A 22543-nucleotide genomic window follows, 5' to 3' on the forward strand; every position below is an offset into this window, starting at 1 on the left:
TCGCCAAAAGAGGTGTGCCCACACACACACACACACACAGCCAATAGTCTGCAATGGTGTACTAAACCCACACCCGTTTGAAACCTGTAGTCTTTCCATTTCGCGATTTCAACCTGCCCTTGACAAGGAAACTACTCTCGCCACAGTCCAACCTTTGCTCGGCTAACATATAAACTTCCCCCAGAGCAGAAGTGTTTAAAGAGGAACATCACTGCTGCTCAAACCTCCACTCAGGGGCATAAAGAGCTTTAAAGCGAGTAAAGGACAGCAGACAGAGAAGTACAGCCGCCAGACACGCGCGTCGGTCTCTCAGTCCGCTGTGAATGTGGAGCGCACACGGCTGCAGCTGATACTAAGGTGAGCGGGACTCCTGCATTACTGTCAACTGTGTGGAAATATACTCGTATATGCCATATCCAGGCGGATAGTTGTCGAAAATAGGCTATATATGCGCTTTTTAACATGTGTAAAGCGAGTCTAAAACGTTTAAATGGAAAATACCCGCGTATATGTTCGCTACAAACTTCTAATATAGTATTTCCAACGCGAATTCGACATTTTTGTAAGTTTTATATCGACAAACAAATCAAGACTATGTGAGATAAGTAACTAACGTCACTCTCAGAAATAAAGCTACGCGAATGCTCTCTGGGGTGGTGCTTTTTCAAAAGGTACAAATGTGTACCTAAAAGGTCCATATCAATACCTCATAGGTACATATTGGTACCTAAAAAGTACAAAAGTGTTCCTCTTAAATATTTTAGGTACTAATGTACACTTTTGAGGTACCAATATGAACCCTTTAAGCACAAAACCCCAGTGACAGCTCGCATATTTCTGAGAGTGTATGAATGTTCAGTTTGTCACTCTTTCGGGAAGGCACTCTTGATATACCTGTGTATATTTCATATATTTACTCATTCATTCATTTCCTTTTTGGCTTAGTCTCTTTTTTAATCTGGGGTTGCCACAGTGGAATGAACCGCCAACTTATCCAGCATATGTTTTATGCAGCGGATGCCCTTCCAGCTGCTACCCATCACTGGGAAATCATATATATATATAATCAAGATTTTCTCAGATATATGCATGCCTGTCTGTGTTTATATATACATAATAAATACACACAGCACACATGCATATATTATCTCAAAACAAACTTTTATTTTATATATAATCTGTCATACTGTTGACGCTGCTTCTGTAAACATTGTAATGTATTTTTCAGAGCTTTATTAGGGTTAGTTTACCCAAAATTCAGTTTTGTTCACTATTTACTCTCCCTCAATTAAATCAAAAACTTTTATGAGTTTCAACACAAAAGAAGACATTTTGAAAAATGTTGAAAACCAGTAACCATTGACTTACATTGTAGGAAAAATAAATATGTAAATTATATTCAGATATTCATTAATATCAGATATTTATTCATTCATTATTTTTCTTTTTGGTTTAGTCCCTTTATTAATCTGGGGTTGCCACAGTGGAATGAACCGGCAACTTATCCAGCATATGTTTTAAGCAGCGGATACCCTTCCATCTGCAACCAAAACAGATATTTATGAATAAATATATATCTTTTATATCAAGATTTTCTCAGATATATGCATGGCTGTCTGTGTTTATACATAATAAATACACACAGCACACATGCATATATTATCCTAAAACATGTATTTTATATATGATCTGTCATACTGTTGATGCTGCTTCTGTAAACATTGTAATGTATTTTCAGAGCTTCATTAGGGTTAGTTTACCCAAAATTCATTTTGTTCACTATTTACTCTCCCTCAATTAAATCAAAAACTTTTATGAGTTTCAACACAAAAAGTAGATATTTTGTAAAATGTTAAAAACCAGTAACCATTGACTTACATTTTAGGAAAAATAAATACGTCAATCAGGTTTTCAACATTTTCATCTTTTTTTCTGCTGTGCAACAGAAATAAGAAAAACACTTTAGGGTTTGGACGAAGGAGTAAATGCTGATGGAATTCTGTGGTTGAACTATCACTTAAACAGGAGTAGATAACGCTGGAAAGATAATGCGTCAAGTTTTATCACAGCTGTCAGTGTGTGGAGACGGTTGCAGCACTAAACCTTTATCACAACACTGCTGTAAATCAGTCACAGCAGAACATTTAAATGTATCAATATCTGTATGTCCAGAGGTACACTTGTGGCGCAGTGGTTAGCACTGTGTCCTCACAGCAAGAAGGTCGCTGGTTTGAGTCTCGGCTGGGTCAGTTGGTGTTTCTGTGTGGAGTTTGCATGTTCTCCCCGTGTTGGTGTGGGTTTCCTCCGGGTGCTCCCCCACAGTTTCCCCCACAGTCCAAACACATGCGCTATAGGGGAACTGATCAACTACACTGGCTGTAGTGTGTGTGTGTGTGTGTGTGTGAATGGGTGTTTCCCAGTACTGGGTTTGCGACAGGATGGGCATTTGCTGTGTAAAACATTTGCTGTAATAGCTGGCGGTTCATTCCACTGTGGTGACCCCTGATAAATAAAGTAACTAAGCCGAAGGAAAATTAATGAATGAAAGATTTAATTATTATTATTTTTATTATTATACTTTTACTAGTTTATATAAATACATTTATACAATTAATATTATTAAAATATATTATTTCACACTTTAAATGTCACTCATAGAATAAAAAGCCACAAAACAATGTTAAAGAATTACTTGATTAACTTTTAATCAGTGTTGCGACTATTTGTTGTGTTGTGTGTGTTCAAGTGTGATCAGACCCTATATTAAACATCAGTGTTTGCTTTCCAGTGCAAACAGTTATGAGAAAGCCCTAGCAAATGTGATGATAAACAATGCAAACGTTATTCTTGAAATGTTCCTAAAGAATAAGGCCAACAATTCTGTGTATTTTAGTCTTGTCAAGCAATGGTCAGATCAAAACTAATGTCACCCTGCAAAACCTGATAGAGGCTCATAAACAAAACCATCACCCCAACCTGTTTGAATTGCAAATTTACTTAATTTAAAGCAGCATTTTAAGGTCTCACACACACACACACACACACACACACACGCACACCGACATATTCAGCTGATCTGAAACCCGTTTGCCCAGCTTACACTCTCATTCTATGATTTGTTTACTCAGTCATTCAGAAATATGATGTATCTTTAACCAGGTGTGTTTTCATGCACAGAGGCAAAGTTCAGCTCATGAGGAAACGCTCCACGCTTTCTAGCTCTCCAGAGCCGCTGCTGTTAACACACAATGACAAACGGCTACTCTCTGCTGGACATTTCATGATTGCTTTGCAACGCAGTCAGCTGACTCTCTTACATCACATTTCTGTTTAAGGGAACTTTCAGAGATTGTGTTGTGTTGTTTTTGCACTTGATGAACTGTGTGACACTCTAAATATGGGGTTAAACTGAAATATAATTTTATAGGTATAACAGAGTCTTGGATATGTATATGAGCAATCTCACATGAGTAGCAGTGCGATGTGGCTGTATATCAGCACTGGTGAAAGGTGTGTGTTGGCTCGAGTCAGCAGGCCAAGTGTCTTAGTTCCCCAGCAGTGCTGATATACAGCCATATGGCACTGCTATGAGTGTGATATTGTATTTATTCAACAGTTTGATGGGATAATCGTGTATATAAAAAAGAAAATCAAACATGGGGAGTCTCAAAACCCTTTGTATGAGGAACTACTTTCTTCCGCCACTCATTCACATCTGCAGCTGACGTCATAATATGGAGCTATTAATATGCCAAAATTATCTGAATTTGTGTTAATTTGAATTATTGACAATTGTACTTTAATCAAGCTGATCATTCTAATGCTATTAAAATGTTTTGAATTTGAATTTCTTCATTTGAATTTGATAACCTGAATATTGAATATTATTATTATGATTATTTTCAAACTTCAGATTTTTTTGTTTTCTGAATTCACAGACTGCAGATATCCAGCTTGTCGTAATACAGTTGCGAGTTTTATGAAATTCAAGTTATGAAATTCTAATTCAAATTAAGAAATTCAATGTCAAAACAATTTTAACAGCATATAAAAAGTCAGATTTATTCAATTACCATTGTCAATAATTCACATTAACACAATTCAAATTCAGATTGTTTTTGGCATATTATTAGCTCCATGTTAGAACAGCAGAAACCGCTGCTCATTCAGCAGTGTCACTGTAGAGCTAGTGTTTGAATGATTCTCTAGCGTGATGTCTAAAGTGAAAACAATACCTATTTATAGCGATTATAAGGGCTGAACAGCATGAAATGCCATCAGTCTACAGAGATTTCCCAGTGTTTCTCTGCTGCAATCGGGATATCACAATGACGCCAAAGCAGCTCAATCACTAGCAGATTACTGTTGTGTTTGTGGTAAGGAGAAACGCTAAACACATGCGGGCATTTCTTCTGTCTTTCTGTTTACTGAACTAGTCTGCAGTAGCGAAAACAGGAGACTTATAGAAACAAACAGACGGCCAACTAAAAAGTAACTTAGGGTTATACAAAGAGTCAACACAAAATACACACATTCCTAATATGTCCCATCTCACACTCAATACATTACAATTATTAGATTAAATTCAACTTTATTGTCATTACACATGTTCGAAATTACGCTGTTTTTGTCCTCTAAGGGCTTATTATGCGGTCTTGTGGATGAACAACGTCAGCCGTCTTTGCTCTGCTTAGTATGACAGGCTAATGGCCGCCATCTCGCCGTCTCTCTGAAGTTATAAATATTTAAAATAGGCACTATCCTTATAAATAAACTGAATAGCTGCAATCTAAACAACGACATTCTCACATAAAAAAGCCTCAAAAGGACATGATGTTGTTCAACAGCTGCAATATTTGACTGTAGAGAGTCCTCTGCTTGGAGCTGTATGAAGGCGGAGTAATACACAAGGGTGAAGAGGCTGGACGAGTGCTGTTATTGCAGAATATTGCATGCCTATTAGCCAATCAGATTCAAGAACCAGACTGAACTTTTGTGTAAATATATATATGGTTGACAAAATTATTATTATTTTTTAGTTTCAAATATTTCCCGAAGCCTGTTTAAATTTTTCAAGGTTTTTTTAAACACATTTTAAACATAATAACTAATAATAAATCTTGTGTTTCCTCTTCTCCATGATGACAGCACATAATATTAGACTAGATATTCTTCAAGACACTAGTGTTCAGCTTAAAGTGACATGTAAAGGCTTCACTAAGGTAATTAGGGTAAAGTTAGGGTAATTAGGCAAGTCATTGTATAACAGTGGTTTGTTCTGGAGACAATTGAAAACAAAATTAATAATATTGATGGTAAAAATTATTTTCAAAAATGTAAAAACTGCTTAATTTCCAGCCAAACTAAAAGAAATAAGTTTTCCCTGAAGTTTAATGTTATAGGAATTACTGTGAAAATGCTCTGTTAAACATCACATCGGAAATATTTGAAAAATATTACAATTTTAATCATAATTTTGCCTAATTGTATTAAATAAGGCAAAGGAATTAGGGTTGATTTTTGTATTTGTTTATTACAATAATAATATATTACTTTTACAATAATTCCTGTATTTATTTTTACATCATACTGTTCAGAACTGACCATACCGTATCTTATATTTAATAAGCACATTTCTCAATATGGGGCAATAGGCTCTATGCACAGCTAGAGTTTTAAAGCAATTTGTGTAATTTTCTATTACACAAGGTTGTTTTTCCCGCATGCTATAGAAGTGAATGGTTACCGGTTTTTCAGCATTCTTCAAAATATCTTCTTTTGTGTTCAACAGCAGAAAGAAACTCAGGTTTGTAACGACTCCAGGCAGAGTAGATAGTGAGTAAAGGAGTGAACCGCCGCTTTAAAGATCATCATTTTCCCCATCCAATACAACACATTGTGCTTTATAACACCAACTATGTAAACTTTTTTAATTAAAATCAAAATTTTAAGAGACAAAAAACATGTTTATTTGATCATTCACAGTCATTCACCTCCACTTACTTTCTTATTAATGAAATCTGACTCCTGTAATGCGATGCTTTCAGTTTTATATTGTATTGTCTTCTCCAACAACTAAAAATGCTGCTGTCAAGTGACAGAACTGCTGTTATGGCGGCGTCAACACTATCACTATCACACCAGAGGAAAACATTCAGTTCAGTCATTTTCCTTCAGCCTAGTCCCTTATTTATCAGGGGTCACCACAGCGGAATGAACCGCCAACTATTCCAGCATATGTTTATGCCCTTCCAGCTGCAACCCAGTATTGGGAAACATCCATACACACATTCACACACACTCTCATACACTACAGCACTGCAGCTGATCAGTTCCCCTATAGCACATGTGTTTGGACTGTGGGGGAAACCGGAGCACCCGGAGGAAACCCACGCCAACACGGGGAGAACATGCAAACTCCACACAGAAACACCAACTGACCCAGCCGAGACTCAAACCAGAGACCTTCTTACTGTGAGGCCGCAGTTCTAACCACTGAGCCACCTTGACACCCAGATGTAAACACTATAGTTTACGCACATTCACATCCGCATTTAATTAATAATAATATTACATTGCATAATTCAAACAGATCACCAGCATCTAGTCCATACAGATCACTGAAGAACTACAAATCTGACACACAAAGAACTACAAATCCTGTCATGCACCACACACACACACCTGCTCCAGTTCTCCTTTGATTACACACACAGCTGCTGATTACACAGACCACATATACAGCACGCAAACACACACACTTTGCTGAGTCTTGTTTATCTGTATTGTGAACATTGTGATGTGTGTTGACCCTCGCTCTGTGTTGTTTGTTTGTGTTGCCTGCTGACTTTACTGAGCATTCGCCTTGACTCTGGATCGCCTGTACACATCTGTTTAGTCCTGTGTTGACTGCTTGCCTGACCATTCTCTTGTAATAAACCTGCATCTGGATCCGCTCTCCTTTGTCCAGCTTCACATAACAATAGAAGTCTGAGAAATCCCCTTAATTTGAGCTGTAATGCCGATGACCTGAATATAAGCCAGACCCACGCAGTATTATTGTGTATAAAGTAATGCCAGGTACAGAATGTCTGTTATGCTGGACAGCAGGAGTTTGCGTGCAGATATGCAGGTTTATTTGTTTGTTTATTTGTTTATTTAAGTGACACCCCCAGCCTCTGGCCTGGCATGATGAATATACAGCCCTTTCTTCTTCTGTCAGAGGTCTGCGTATACAAACACTGCAGCCTGTATGCAAATCTTTCCAAAACCCCAATGCAAAAGCCTTTGGAGTTTAAGAGCACCGTGAGCTTGTAAACATCATACAAACACAGTGTGTGTGAGTGTGTGTGTGTGTGTGTGTGTGTAACAATTGTCTTTTACAACAATAGATGTTTTCAAATGTTAACATAACTCAACTATTTAAAGGCAATTAATACAAATTCTGAATATAGACATGAAAAACAGTCGTGTTCATGATTAAAAACAAGTGATAGATCAAATTCAGGCAAGATAAATGTTCTTCCATATAGCAGTACGGTGCAAATCTTCCTCCTTACACCTCTCAGCATTGTCCATCTCTCTATTATAATTAAATTATGGGTGTATTATGCGTAAAAAAAAACTTCGGGATTGGGTGACACAGCGGCTCAGTGGTTAGCATTGTGGCCTCACTGCAAGAAGGTCGCTGGTTTGAGTCTCAGCTGGGTCAGTTGGTGTTTCTGTGTGGAGTTTGCATGTTCTCCCCGTGTTGGTGTGGGTTTCCTCCGGGTGCTCCGGTTTCCCCCACAGTCCAAACACATGCGCTATAGGGGAACTGATCAACTACACTGGCCGTAGTGTATGAGTGTGTGTGTGTGTTTTCCAGTACTGGGTTGCAGCTGGAAAGGCATTTGCTGTGTAAAACATATGCTGAAATAGTTGGTGGTTCATTCCGCTGTGGCGACCCATGATGAATAAGGACTAAGTCGAAGGAAAATGAATGAATGAACATAAAAATATTTGTCATCTTGACTTTTTGTCATTCATTTTTATTAAAGTGTATCTTACTGATGTAAAATCCAGCGTTTCTCCTGTCATGCTTGTGTAAATACCGAGAACCCATGATACAGCAAGATCTTGTTTCTACTGATAATAAAAGCAGCTTCACCAGAAAAGCTGTCTGGGCAGCATTACACATTACTCTTAAAAAGGGTGTGTTAAAAACAGCCTAACATGTGTTATTTCCTTATACACTCATGTGTTGAGTTAGGGACATCACATTCTGCGTTGCTTTTAACCCAACCAGTGTGTAATTTTAACGCAAATATGTTTAAAGTGTTAAACTGTTTTAATTCCACTAGAACTGAAAATGCGTGAGCATGTGCAGTAATGAGCATGTGTAGCCCCCCGTCCCCGCGGTCTTTACTCCCAATACTCAGTATTTGACTCTGTGCAACTTCATCACTAACTCAAAAGACTGAAGACTGAATCTCTTTCCTGATTTTGCCGTTTTCATGTTTGAATGCAGCAATTGGAGGATGAATAAACATATGCAAATCAGCATCATTTATAACTGATGTTGCGTGGGTGTTGAGATCCTGATCTTTAATGAATTATGGTGCAGCTCACACTGAATGCATTAATGCAGGATAAACAAGACCTTTAATAACCTAAGAAACCCACCACATCCCCAATAACCCAACACAACTCCCTCATCATCATTATATTTGACAGGAAAGCCTAAACGCTTTCATACATGTGATCTGAATGAAGCGAGAGGCGATCTCTCTGTGATCCGCACACATTAGTTAGGATTAATCTACAAGTGTAAAATGTATTAATCCGCCGGTCACGTGTTTTGAACTGTGGGTTGTGATCCATATGAATCACGAATCAGCCGTGATCTGTTACACCCCTACAGCTAATGATGGATTCTGAACACTTGCTGAAATGCTGTGTTCATTAATAACCGTGCTGCATCTTGACCATCACAGTAAAAGTGTAATATATTTAAAGATGCTGACGTGCATATCATAATGTGTGAGAAGTTCTTGAGCAAAAAAGACAGCATTTGTAGAACCGACACACTGCAGTTAGAAATATATACAGCTGAAGTCAGAATTATTCACCCTCCTGTATATTTCTTCCACAGTTTCTGTTTATCAGAGAGCAGATTTCTCCAGCACATTTCTAATCATAACAGTGTGAATAACTCATCTCTAATAGCTGATGTGTTTCCTCTTCATCATGATGACAGCACATAATATTAGACTAGATATTCTTCAAGACACTAGTGTTCAGCTTACAGTGACATGTAAAGGCTTCACTAGGGTAATTAGGGTAAAGTTAGGGTAATTAGGCAAGTCATTGTATAACAGTGGTTTGTTCTGGAGACAATCCAACACTAATATTGCTGAAGGGGTGAATAATATTGAGCTTAACATGACTTTAACACTATTAAACACTGCTTTTATTCTAGCACAAATAAAACATGTAAGACTTTCTCCAGAAGAACAAACATTAGAGGAAACACTGAGAGAAATTTCCACTTTCATTCTGTCCCGCCTACTGCTGTTCCTGGTTGGCTGTTTCACTCTACACTGATGCAACCAATCCCGTGACTGCTTTATCCTGATTGGTTCCAGCTCTGCAAATCTTTTCCGGTTTTAGCCAATCCCCTCACTCCAGCTCGCCTTAAAAAGCTCTTCATTGCCACTGTGTTTGCATTTGTGCTTGGTAATTCTGATATCCCTGTTTGATGTTTGACCATTTCTTTAACACGATCATAATTAACACCATGTTGTTGTTTAGTTTGTCACTCTATGTTTGTCACTGAGGTTAGAAAGCCTGGTAAGTAAGTCACCTGACACACATCAAACACAAAGCATTAGTCTAGAGCAGGGGTGCCCAAACTTTTTTCTGATGAAGGACCAAAACCAAACTTGATTGAGGCTAGTGGGCTGAAGGTAAATATAGTTGGGTAATTTCTGAATTTATTTAATAATATTTAGAAATGACTAGCAAACACTGCTTTATATAAACTACAACAGCTTTGTTTAAACCCTGGGTAAAGACTTTATGGTGTTCATTTACTTTTGATTATTGCGTTTCTGGGATGGCTCAGTGGTTAGCACTGTTGCCTCACAGCAGGAAGGCCTCTGGTTCAAGTCCCGGCTGGGTCAGTTGGTGTTTCTGTGTATAGTTTGCATGTTCTCCCCATGTTGGCGTGAGTGCTTCAGATTCCCCCACAGTCCAAACACATGCGCTATAGGGGAACTGATGAACTCAATCAGTGTTTCTCAACCACGTTCTTGGAGATCCACCAGCTTTGCACATTTTCCTTAACGGAACACACTTGATTCAGATCCTCAGCTCAGTAGTTGAGAAACACTAAACTAAATTGTCCAGAATGTATGAGTGTGTACAGGGTTGCAGCTGGAAGGGAATCTGCTTTGTAATGCATATACTGGAATAGTTGGCGGTTCATTCCGCTGTGGCGACCTCTGCTAAATAAAGGGACTAAGCTAAAAAGAAAATGAATGAACGCTCCCAAACATATTAATCTACACCTCCCTTCCCCTGCATTACTAAGTGCTGATCTGCGGCTGTAAATGACTGAAAAGATGAATGTGTCGGCTGAATGCTTCATAATCGACCATCAATTATTCAGACTGGGTCATGTGAATAATTGAAGCACTCTGCTACTGATTAAACACAATCAAACATATGGGAAAGAGCAGTGTTTGGAGCTACACGTGACCGTGTGTTTAATGTGTGTGTTGTGTTTTGACAGATAAAGGTGTGTGATGAGATGCCATTTGAAAAAATGGGTCGTGGTGGCAGCTGGACTCTCCATCCTGACCAGCCTCTACGTCTACATGCAGAGAGCACAATCTGGCAACCTCAAGGTAAAAGCAGAGGATTATAATGGGAGTTTCTGGCCTGTGAGTGGCTCTGAACAGCACGTTGTTCTCTCAAAAAACAGATTGAAGAATTTTCACCACTAGAGGGCGTGCATTCGCAATAAACATAGGTGTGCTAAGTGATTTTAATTTGGTGTAGGAAGTGATGCAAAATTAAACCCTTAACAAACATTTTACTATTTTTATTTCAAAATGACCAGTACATTACAGTGCATGTGGCATTATCTATACCACTGTCATGCACAGAAAGGATTAAACACAGTGACAGAAGCACTTAGCGAATATACTCGTTCGAGTCACTGACAGAGATAAAAACATTGTGTGTTGTCTTGTATTAAAAATATTTCCTATTTTATTATTATGACTTTAGACCATGAACTATGTGAATTAGCCTGTAGGTTAAATATATATATATATATATATATATATATATATAAATATATATTTATTTATATATATATATATATATATATATATATATTTATTTATATATATATATATATATATATATATATATATATATATATATATATATATATATATATATATATATATATATATATATATATATATTTTTTTTTTTTTTTTTTTTTTTTCAATTATAATTATACTATTTAATGGAAGCAAAAAATGTACTTCAACATATAAAGTGGTTTTTACTACAGTAAACAGGTTTGTTGAGGATTTGCTCTTCAGTGTTTGGACTCTCAACAGTGAAAATTAATCCACACTGAACTAAACTAAGCTGACACTGTTTCAATTCACTGTAATCTTCTATGTGAAGCTGCTTGGACACAATCTACATTGTAAGAGCGCTAGAGAAATAAAGATGAATTTAATTGAACTGAATATTCGCTTTGTTTTAAATGTATTTGTATTGGATAGTTTTAGTCTAGTTTAAAGCTTTATAAATTAATTCATTCTGACATATAGTCAAAAATAAAACCATTGTGTTCAGCGTGTGGAAACATTCTGTGGTCAAGTGTGTGACTATTGTGTGTAGGCCTTCAACCTAATTCTTATCAGCAGAGTTTAATGAAAGCTTACTGGAAATACGCGACGGCCTGCATTTCTGCACATCCTGACATCAGTTGCTTCATCTGCAGTTCACAGCACTTTCAGTTCTATTGTTTACAGATGACACATCCACAAGAAACAGTTTAAAGCTGCATATTTCCCAGATGCTGTTTCTCAGATTGAGGAGTTGTTCACAGTGTTTCCTCTAATGTTTGTGTTTCTGGAGAAAGTCTGATTAGTTTTATTTGGGCTAGAATAAAAGCAGTTCTTAATTGTTTTAAAGCCGTTTTAAGGTCAATATTAAAGCTGTATCGTTCCTCTAGTGTTGATGTAGCAAGAACAGCATCATGATCAGTTTACAGTATGGTTGCACATTTATTATTGTGTGTGTTGTAGACAAACGTCTGGAGCTATTCTCTGAAACGTGTTAAATAGGACCAAGTGTTTGTGGTTGTATGCATCATTTCAGGTGGGCGGTGCTGAAAGAGAAATGCTCGACTTTTTTCACACACCAAACAAGTGTACTGTGTTGGAGAAGACATAATGCAGGCAGATTCATGATGCAAACAGTACAATGTTTAGCTGAGAAATGATACTCTATGGTAAAGTGGCGTAGTACCATGCAGAAATGAGTCTTGTTTAGCTAATAATGTGCCATTTGAAGAATAAAAATGAGTAGAAAGGGATGTTTGTTGTTTTATTGCTTCACTTTATCTGCAGCGACGCACACTTCAACATACACTAGAAAATGACACTCAATGCCTTCATGTTCCTTCATCACAACAACTTGATAGCTAATTTAATGCTTTTTACTAATTTAAGTGGATTGAACATAAAACAAGGCATCACAGTTGCTGGTTCCAGCCCTGGCTGGGTCAGTCAGCTTTTCTGTGTGGAGTTTGCATGTTCTCCCCATGTTGGTGTGGGTTTCCTCCGGGTGCTCCGGTTTCCTCCACAGTCCAAACACATGCGCTATAGGGAAACTGATCAACTACACTGGCCGTAGTGTATGAGCGTGTGTGGGTGAGTGTATGGGTGTTTCCCAGTTCTGGGTTGCAGTTGGAAAGACATCCGCTGTATAAAACATATGCTGGAATAGTTGGCGGTTAATTCCGCTGTGGCGGCCCCTGATAAATAACGAGACTAAGATGAAAAATAATGAATGGATGAACATAAAACAATTCAGTTGTTCCAAAAAGTGTGAGAATTGTGTTGATTTAGCTCATTTTAAAGAGCCCATATTATGGGTTTTTGAAAATTCCCCTCCATGTAGTGTGTAACACAGCTCTAAGTGAAGTGAAGTATCCAGCTAAGGCTTAAATCTGTAAGAATACAGTGTTTAAAACTGTTGATTCATCTATAAAAGAGTCGAATCATAGTGCTTCAAACGAGTCGCCTTGATACCGACTCATTAGGTGTTTCGCCATGACGTACGAACGAAACAAAGTTTTTCACGTGCACGCGCAAACCCGGGAGATTTCAAACCTGAGGCCCCGCCCTCTGACGCAGTAACCCAGACACACACACACACACACCCACAAACACACGCACACCCACAAACACACGCACACAAACATGCCGGTCGATTGAAGTCACACTGCAGATGGATATATTGAGTCTCTACCCAAAGATGAAACATCAGCATTATAACCAAGCAGTTGGAAACTTCTGGAAGCTACATGCTACAAAGAATACTTCATCTGAGTTTGTTAAAGGAAGGATCAGTAAAGAGTAACTGATGGACGTCAGGATGGGTTTCTTCCTACATTTCTCAAGTGTAAGTACGTGCGGTTAAAGTTGCCTCGTTGACTCTAGCTTGCAAATGTATTTAGTTGTGATTTGTTACTTGTAACCGCGTGTACTGTATCAGGTTAACTGGATATATTATCTTATCGCGTGCAAAGTCACGTTAAAAACGCGACGCGTGCTGTTTGTTTATGGAGCTCCGTGCTAGAGTTCTGCTCCCGCGATTTATTCGGAAATGTATTCCCGCGCCGCAGAAATCTGGCGCGGGGAGAGAGAGAGAGAGAGAGAGCGTTGTCATCCGGAGGTGTGTGTGTGTTTTTGTGTGTGTGTGGTATGGCGAGTACACGACTGTCTCCTTCGTTCGGTTATCCGTGGCACTATCCACTCGCCATAGTGTGGCAGCTAAAGTCCACGCCTACACTATCGAGCGTGTATGAACTGTGATTACTTTTTAAATTGCTGATTAGCTATTGGCCATTTCCCTCTCTGACTGAAGGCAGTCGACCAATCGCGACAGACTGTCATCGGCCCAATCAGCGCAGATTAGCTTCGCGCTAAGGAGGGGTTTGGGAACAAATGAATCACTGGACGATTCATACAGGAGTCGCTGGGATAATTAGATAAAAATAAATGCAGATTATAAGACCATGAAAGTGTTTTTTGACCTTGCATGCATATTAGACTGTTGTTGGAGACCCTTACAACCAAGATATGACCTTATTTCATGTATAATATGGGCTCTTTAAATAGTTTTTTTTTACTTCGTTTGTTGCTATTTTCATAAGTAAAGTGTGGAATTTCAAATCTCTTAATGCAAAACCTTAAACTGATCACACTTGTAACACCACTAGTCATTTCTTCAAAGCTAGAGTCAAGATTTCATTGTGTTTGCATTTAATTTAATCCAATTAAGGTCATAATTGAACTAAACTGAAGGTGAATTAAGACGTGGAGTACTCCTATTTCTGTGGCATTATTGAAGTGCAGTACAGACATGTAAACACTGCAATCACACTATTACCGTCATGTAGGATTTTCACCACATTTTGTTCGGCTGGAATAGTTGGTGGTTCATTCCGCTGTGGCGACTCCTGATGAATAAAGGGACTAAGCTCAGGAAAATTAATGAAGGAAATAAAATAATAAATACAAACAAAATATATTTGAATGCATGAAAGTCAGCTAATATATATGGATTTTTAAATCTCCGTCCTGCTGTAAGACAGGAATGGGTGCTGATCAACAGATTTAGGACATCTTTGATAAAAGGTTTTGATCTACCATAAATGTTGATTACTGTGAACAGCACTAGCTCGCCATATACCCTATTGTATTTCATTAGGAAACTTTTGGATTTCTGGTGACGGTTCTAATTTTTTAAACCGCAAAATAGTATTGCAGGGAGAGCGCTGGAGAGCCGGCCCACATAGCAAAATTTCTCTGGCCCAGCTCTGGCCCACACAATCAGGTTTTGCTTGGCCCACATGCCGCAGTGAATTACGGTACATGACTGGACCAAATCTGGCTACCAGACAAGGGCCAAACACGGACCATATCTGGGCCAAGTCTCAGCCAAGTTAATAACTCATAACTGGGCCTGAACTGGGCCAGATAGGTTGGTGTGTCACGATTGCAATGAAATTGATAAACCCATGGAGTGCTGCGCTTTAGGCACACTATGGGCACGCTTTTTCTCAAAGGGACCTGATTGGTAGAATTTTTTTTCTTTACTCAAAAATGATTTTAGTGTGTTTTAAATGTGGGTCAAGACTGGCCAAACTCACATGGCCCACTTATCAAATTTTTAAATCTGGGCCAAATCTTGTGTGCCGCCTTAAAAACGGTGCCACCACTGCCAAACCCGGGCCATGTTTGGCCCACATGCCGTATGCCAGTGCCGGATGAATGCCTGCTGTGCCAGCTTTATGCCAAATCTGGGCCGGAATTCTTTGCTACTAGGGGGGTGTTTTTGGTCAAAGAGCCACATGTGGATCGCGAGCTGACGGTTCCCTACCACTGGTTTAGATGAAACACTTATTCTGTGTAGTGAAAAGCAGATTTTGTGATGTTTAAATGTCTGAAAGGTTTGAAAGAAGTGCACTTTAGATGAAGTACTAAAAGTTTTAAACCTGTGTAAACTGATTGTGCAAATTGGGCCAAACCCATTTAAAAACAGTAAGGAGTGTATGTGGAGGCACTTTTTTTCTAAGTGGCCTTTAGTAACAATAAAAATCTTATCATGATTACTCTCCTTTATCTTGATCTTTTCTTTGTCTTGTGAAACAGATGAGTAATGTTGACAACCACACTGACAGCATCGACTATTATCTTTAATTTGGTTTGACAGAAGACGGAGAGTTAGTCAAACAGGTTTGAGATATGTTAGCGGTGGCAGAATGGCATGTTACACACTATTCATTGTTTCTGGTCTTCAGACTTCTGCTTGTTTCATGTCAATCTGTGGCACACTGCAAGCTCCACAATCAGCTCAACTTCCTGACAAAGCTCAATGTACACAGTGTTTGTGAAGTTTCCTGTCATCTAAATGCTTGTCAGCTTGAAAACACCCCATAATAAGATGTATACACAGTAATTATGTGCTTATCTCTCTCCACAGGGGTCAGTGATCTGGACCTGGGATCGTGAATCTTGGATGGAGGGTATTAAAAGCCATTACCTGCATTTCAACATCTCCATTAATGTCCTGGGAGGAGTTTTACAGCCGTCCAAGAGTGAGTTGACTTCTTTACCACCAGCACACAATATCCATACAGATATAGATCAGCAGGAGAAGCAAGATTACTCGAGGAATTGCATTTCATTCAATTTCCTTCAGCTTAGTCCTTTATTTATTAGAGGTCGCCACAGCGGAATGAACCGCCAACTATTCCAGCATATGTTTTATGCAGCCGATGTCCTTCCAGCTGCAACCCATCACTGGAAAACACCCATACACACTCATTCACACACTCCATTCATTCATTTTCTTTTCAGCCTAGTTTCTTTATTAATCAGAGGTCGCCACAGCAGAATGAACCGCCAACTTATCCAGCATATGTTTTACAAAGGGAGTGCCCTTCTAGCTGCAACCCATCACTGGGAAACGCCCATACACACTCATTCACACACTCATACATTCATTCATTCATTTTCTTTACGGCTTTATCACTTTATTAATCATGGGTCGCCACAGTGGAATGAACCGCCAACTATTCCAGCATATGTTTAACACATCGAATGCCCGTCCAACTGCAACCCATCACTGGGAAACACCCCTACACACTCATTCACTCAATCCATTCATTCATTTTATTTACGGCTTTATCACTTTATTAATCAGGGGTCGCCACAGTGGAATGAACCGCCAACTATTCCAGCATATGTTTCATAGCGCAAATGCCCTTCCACCTGCAACCCATCACTGGGAAACACCCATACACAATCATTCACACACTCATTCATTCATTCATTCATTCATTTTCTTTTCGGCTTAGTACCTTTATTAATCAGGGCTCACCACAGCGGAATGAACCGCCAACTATTCCAGCATATGTTTTACACAGCAAATGCCCTTCTAGCTGCAACCCATCACTGGGAAACACCCATACACACTCATTCATGCACACACTCATACACTACGGCCAGTGTAGTTGATCAGTTCCCCTATAGCGCATGTGTTTGGACTGTGGGGGAAACCGGAGCACCCGGAGGAAACCCACGCCAACTCTGGATGAACTCCACACAGAAATGCCAACTAGCCCAGCCAGGACTCAAAACAGTGACCTTCTTGCTGTGAGGCCACAGTGCTAACCACTGAGCCACCATGCTGCCCCTGGAATTGCGTTTGAATGTGATTTGTATCAGATGTAGTCAAAATAATCTCTATATTTCAGTGCTGTGCTGGGCTGTGTGTATTATTAGTGCTTCTGTCCACATGAATCATCTGCAAGTGTTTTGAAATGATGATTTATGTTTGTGCTTTATATAAGTCTCAGTTCTTAGAAAAACAAAGTTCCTGTCATGCCGTCTTTCTTGAGGGCTTGTCTTGTAAGGATCAATCTTGGCTTGCAAAACCTGTAAGTTTTGTTTACCAGTAGAAGTGCCTACTGTAACTGGAGCAGATTACCTCAGAACATACTGTACACTGTATCCTGGACAAGCACGAAATTATTTACACCCCTGGCAAATTAAAGTTTTGGTTCAAATCTGAATAAAAGCTGAGAAATATTTTGTTCCACAATGATGCCTCTGGTCTAATTTTCTGTTTAACAGAGAGGTCATCTCTAATTATAACAGTGTTAATAACTCATCTCTAATAGCTGATGTGTTTTCTCTTCATCATGATGACAGCACATAATATTAGACTAGATATTCTTCAAGACACTAGTGTTCAGCTTACAGTGACATGTAAAGGCTTCACTAGGGTAATTAGGGTAAAGTTAGGGTAATTAGGCAAGTCATTGTATAACAGTGGTTTGTTCTGGAGACAATCCAACACTAATATTGCTGAAGGGGTGAATAATATTGAGCTTAACATGACTTTAACACTATTAAAAACTGCTTTTATTCTAGCCCAAATAAAACAAATTAGACTTGACAAATATTAGGGGAAATACTGAACAATAGTTTTTAACTAATTTAATAACAATCATATATGTTTAAGGGGTTATTTCAATCATTTGACACCTCAGAATGAAGTAAAGATGCAGGAAATGTTGCTTTTGGAAAGAGAATTTTTATTATTTCTTGAAATAACACAATACCATACAAATATATCAAATGTATACAGGTTCTTCACAATTCATAAATGTGTTGATCGATATAGAAAATAAATGAATAAATAAATAAATAAATAAATGAATAAATAAATAATTCAACAACCAGTAGCAAAAGTATAAAAATACTAAAAATAATAGTACAGAGCATAACAGGATATATACATTGACATTTTAAGCGAGGAAATGAAAATCTCTCACATATCTATTTCCATGTAATCACCATTCATTTTGTGATACATTCTCAATCATAGACTCCATTCATAATTTAAGTGTAGGGCATTGAGTATCCTTCCAAAACCTCAGTATAATACGTGCTGCTGTGGTAATGCTCAAGGTTATAGGGGTGAACTCATCATTTGTAACCTGTGGAACCTCAGTTTTGCCATCTAAAAGGCATATTCTGGCTGAGAGAGGGATACTAAATCCCAAACATCTACCTAATTGTCTTAACAGATTCCCAAAAGGGCTGAATCTTTGTACATTGCCATAATGCATGAAAGTAAGTACCAATCTCCTGTTTACATTTCCAGCATTTATTATCGTCTAAGCATCCCATTCTGAAAAGTCGCACTGGAGTGTAATAGTACCTATGAAGGATCTTATACTGTATAAATTTACCTCTTGCTTCTTTTATATATTTTCCACTGTGAGAAAGAATTCTATTCCAGGTATCTATATCTATATCACCTCATATATCTATTTGCCAAATCAGTCTTAAATTTTCACAATTTTTTATCATTAATCTTTGAATTAAATTTGTAAAACGTAGATAGTTTTTGGAGCTGTGGGAATTTAGCTTTTAATCACAACAATAAACCACATTTTAAAGGATATTCATACAGACAACATATTCATTAAATGCAAACTACTGTTAGTGAGGAAAACATACAAAAAACAAACAAATTAAAATATGATTCAAGAGTTAAAAAGCAAGCCTTTATTATTTTAGAGAAAACACTGCCCTCTGGAGCTGATGACTTTACAATACAGTCCAATGATTCAATGAGAGAAAAGAGCAGAATAGTTTACATTCAACAAACTTAACACACTCAAATGAGTTTAACTGTGTTCAGTATTCAGGGGGAAATATTAAGGCAGACCTATTCTGCCCATATCTGCAGCATGCATCTCTGCTGTGTCTACAGTGTGTGTGTGTGTGTGTGTGTGTGTGTGTTTGAGCTGAGAACAGCACACACATGATGTCCTCCTCCTCTCTGAAACTGACCCTTTCAGGCTTTGATCCTGATCGTGGTGTTTTGGTGACTGTCGCTTTAAATGCAAATAAGATGTTCAAGCCATGACTTTACTTAAGGGGCACTACTGTATTATTAAGCGAAACAAGTATCCCATAATCCCTCTGTGTGTGTGATATGTTTATTCAGAGTACCTCACGGTGGGCTTGTCGTCGGTGAGAAGAGAGAAGGGGTTTTACCTCCATGACACCCTGCAATCCATCTTCTCCGAGTCCTCAGAGGAAGAGCTGGATCAGATGGTGGTGGTGGTTCTCCTTGCAGACTTTGACTTACCCTGGATCCAGCAAACCGCAGACAAGATCAGCCGAGAATTCGCCGTTCAGCTCTCTAAAGGCCGTCTGCTGGTCATCCACGCAAATAAAGAGCATTATCCTCCGCTGACCGGATTAAAGAGGAATTTTAATGACGCTCCAGACCGCGTATCCTTCCGCTCCAAACAAAACGTGGATTATTCGTTCTTGCTACACTTCAGCAGCAACCTCTCGCAGTACTACATCATGCTGGAGGATGACGTGGGATGCTCCAGAAACTTTCTGTCAAGCATTCAGCAACACATTCGCTCCATGACGGACTCCAAATGGGTGACGTTGGAGTTTTCCAAGCTGGGCTACATCGGGAAACTCTACCAATCCAAAGATCTGCCCACTCTGGCTCGATTCCTGTACAACTTCTACCAGGAGATGCCCTGCGACTTTCTGCTGTCGCATTTCCGCAGATTGCTAATGCAGGATAAAGTCATCCGCTTCCGGCCGTCTTTGTTCCAACACATGGGCACGTATTCGTCATTTCGGGGAACGTACAATCGCTTAAAAGATGAGGACTTTGTTCAGGAGCTTGCTGACAATCCTCCAGCGGATGTCAGAACTAACATTCAGGTATTTCAGACTTACGTCCCGGAGAAAGCGTACAGTCAGGATGTGGAGTACTTCTGGGGTGTTTCCCCGATCGGGACTGAAAGCTTCTTCTTGGTGGTGTTTCGGGAGGCGGTGCGCATCTCTCGAGTGCAGATACACACTGGATCGGATGGGAAAGACGAGCTGGCGTCTGCTGATGTGGAGTTGGGGAGGGTTTTGGTGACAGGAGAGCCTGCGGTGGATTGCTCTGGGTTTAAGACGCTGGGTTCTCTTCAGCACGGTCAGTTTAATGAAGAGGGGGTTCAGAAGCTGCTGCCGGACGCTGTGGTGTGTTTACGCATCAGAGTCACCGCTGCTCAACCTGAGTGGGTGATTATTAGCAGGATACAGGTCTGGACTGTTAAAGAAGACAAGACCATCTGAAATATTGCAGGAAAAAGTGAGTTTTAGGTCTTGTTTATGGTTTAAATATGTAAGATTTCTTACATCAAGAAGCGTTTTCTTGACATGCACAAAATATCTGGTCTTATTTTCAGAAATAATGAGTTAAAATGAAGAGAGTTTCTCCTTAAAACAAGCAAAATAATCTGACAATGGAGGAAGAAACGATCTTGTTTTTATTTTGAGTTATGATTCTTCTTACAGCATTATTCTGCTTGTTTTAAGGACGAACTCTCTTCATTTTGACTCATTATTTCTGAAAACAACACTATATTTTTGTATTTGTGTAGAAAGTGCTTCCCGATTTCAGAAATTTGAGATATTTGGACTTGAAACAAGACACAAACTCTAAGTAAGAATGGTTTAAATATCTAAGAATTCTTACATCAAGATGCATTTTCTAGACAAGCACAAAATATACTGCTGTTTTCAGAAATAATGAGTCAAATTTAAGTGAGTTTTTCCCTAAAACAAGCAAAATAATCAGAAAATGGCGTAAAATAATCTTGTTTTCACTTTAGATTAAGATTATGTTGCTTGTTCCTCCATTGTCAGATTATTTTGCTTGCTTTAAGGACAAATTCTCTTCATTTTGACTCATTATTTTTCTGAAAACAACACTATATTCTGTGCTTGACTATTAAATGCTTCTCGATTTAAGAATTTTGAGATATTTGGACTAGAAACAAGAGACAAACTGTAAGTAAGAAAGCATTTGTGGTGCAAATGAAGTGCCTGTTGTAAGTTAGCAAGCCTTAAGTCTTTAAAATACACAAATTCAGTAATCTGTGTGAGGATTATTATTATTATTTTTGTACTTTTTGCGAGTTTTTTTTAACAATACCTCATGAAAACAGGGCTGTTGTGAGATTAATATATGGAATATAATATATGCTGTGGAATACACCATTTGCAGTTGCATTTTGTTTTTATCCTACCAATACACACACACAGGGGAGCGCAGGCCACGAGGAAAACCGGGGTAAAATGTAACAGTTTCAAGGTATTTACTCAGGGTTCATCATGACTTGCTTCCAAGGTTTTCACCACAGTGTCTGCAGACGTCTTCCTGCCAATTATTGAAAATGTTTGGTGAAGTTCGGATGAGAAACTATTTTTGCTGCATAGAAGTGTTTTATAGTCAATATTTTTGATAAAAAAAAAAATCTGTGAAAATATGTTCAATATATGTGTAAAAAGCACACAGTGACTGCCAGCCAGTTTTGAGGAAAACACGACACAGCGGGGTTAGCTGTAACAGGGTGTTACAATTAAGCCACACACCGTTGGACACCAACTATAAATATAATAGCTATTGAATATTAAGTGCAATGTTAAAAACTTTTTAAATTATGTTTTTTAATAAACAAATATTTTATAACAGACAAAAACATATATATTTTATTGCTAATACTACAAATATATGCATTGTATAATAATGCAAATAAATCCAAATGTGTTTATCCAGTACAGAGGTGACCAACCCTGTTCCTGGAGATCTACCTTCCTGCAGATTTCAGTAGAAACCCCGTATCAAACACACCTGCCTG

The 22543-nt window shown here is 38.5% G+C and overlaps 1 protein-coding gene across 2 annotated transcripts; it reads left to right on the forward strand.

Moving 5' to 3' along the window:
• Window positions 1-88: 88 nt before the first annotated feature.
• zgc:101663 lies at window positions 89-21902 on the forward strand. 2 transcript variants are annotated; one of them, XM_087305621.1, is made up of 4 exons: window positions 89-357; window positions 10775-10889; window positions 16285-16399; window positions 19828-21902. In XM_087305621.1, exons 2-4 carry the CDS (start codon window positions 10788-10790, stop codon window positions 20973-20975), a joined length of 1365 nt encoding a protein of 454 aa, XP_087161747.1. In that variant the 5' UTR covers window positions 89-357; window positions 10775-10787; the 3' UTR covers window positions 20976-21902.
• The last annotated feature ends 641 nt before the right edge of the window (window positions 21903-22543 follow it).

This window comes from Danio rerio, chromosome 23 (assembly GCF_052040795.2).
Source record: "Danio rerio strain M-AB ecotype USA chromosome 23, GRCz13ab, whole genome shotgun sequence".
In the NCBI taxonomy this organism is placed as follows: domain Eukaryota; kingdom Metazoa; phylum Chordata; class Actinopteri; order Cypriniformes; family Danionidae; genus Danio; species Danio rerio.

Excerpts from the sequence above, each read along its gene's own strand:
- zgc:101663 (XM_087305621.1), top strand. The coding sequence starts at position 10,788 with ATGAGATGCCATTTGAAAAAATGGGTCGTGGTGGCAGCTGGACTCTCC. Across the intron at positions 10,890-16,284 it reads CACAATCTGGCAACCTCAAG|GGGTCAGTGATCTGGACCTG; the intron begins GTAAAAGCAGAG and ends CTCTCTCCACAG. Across the intron at positions 16,400-19,827 it reads AGTTTTACAGCCGTCCAAGA|AGTACCTCACGGTGGGCTTG; the intron begins GTGAGTTGACTT and ends ATGTTTATTCAG.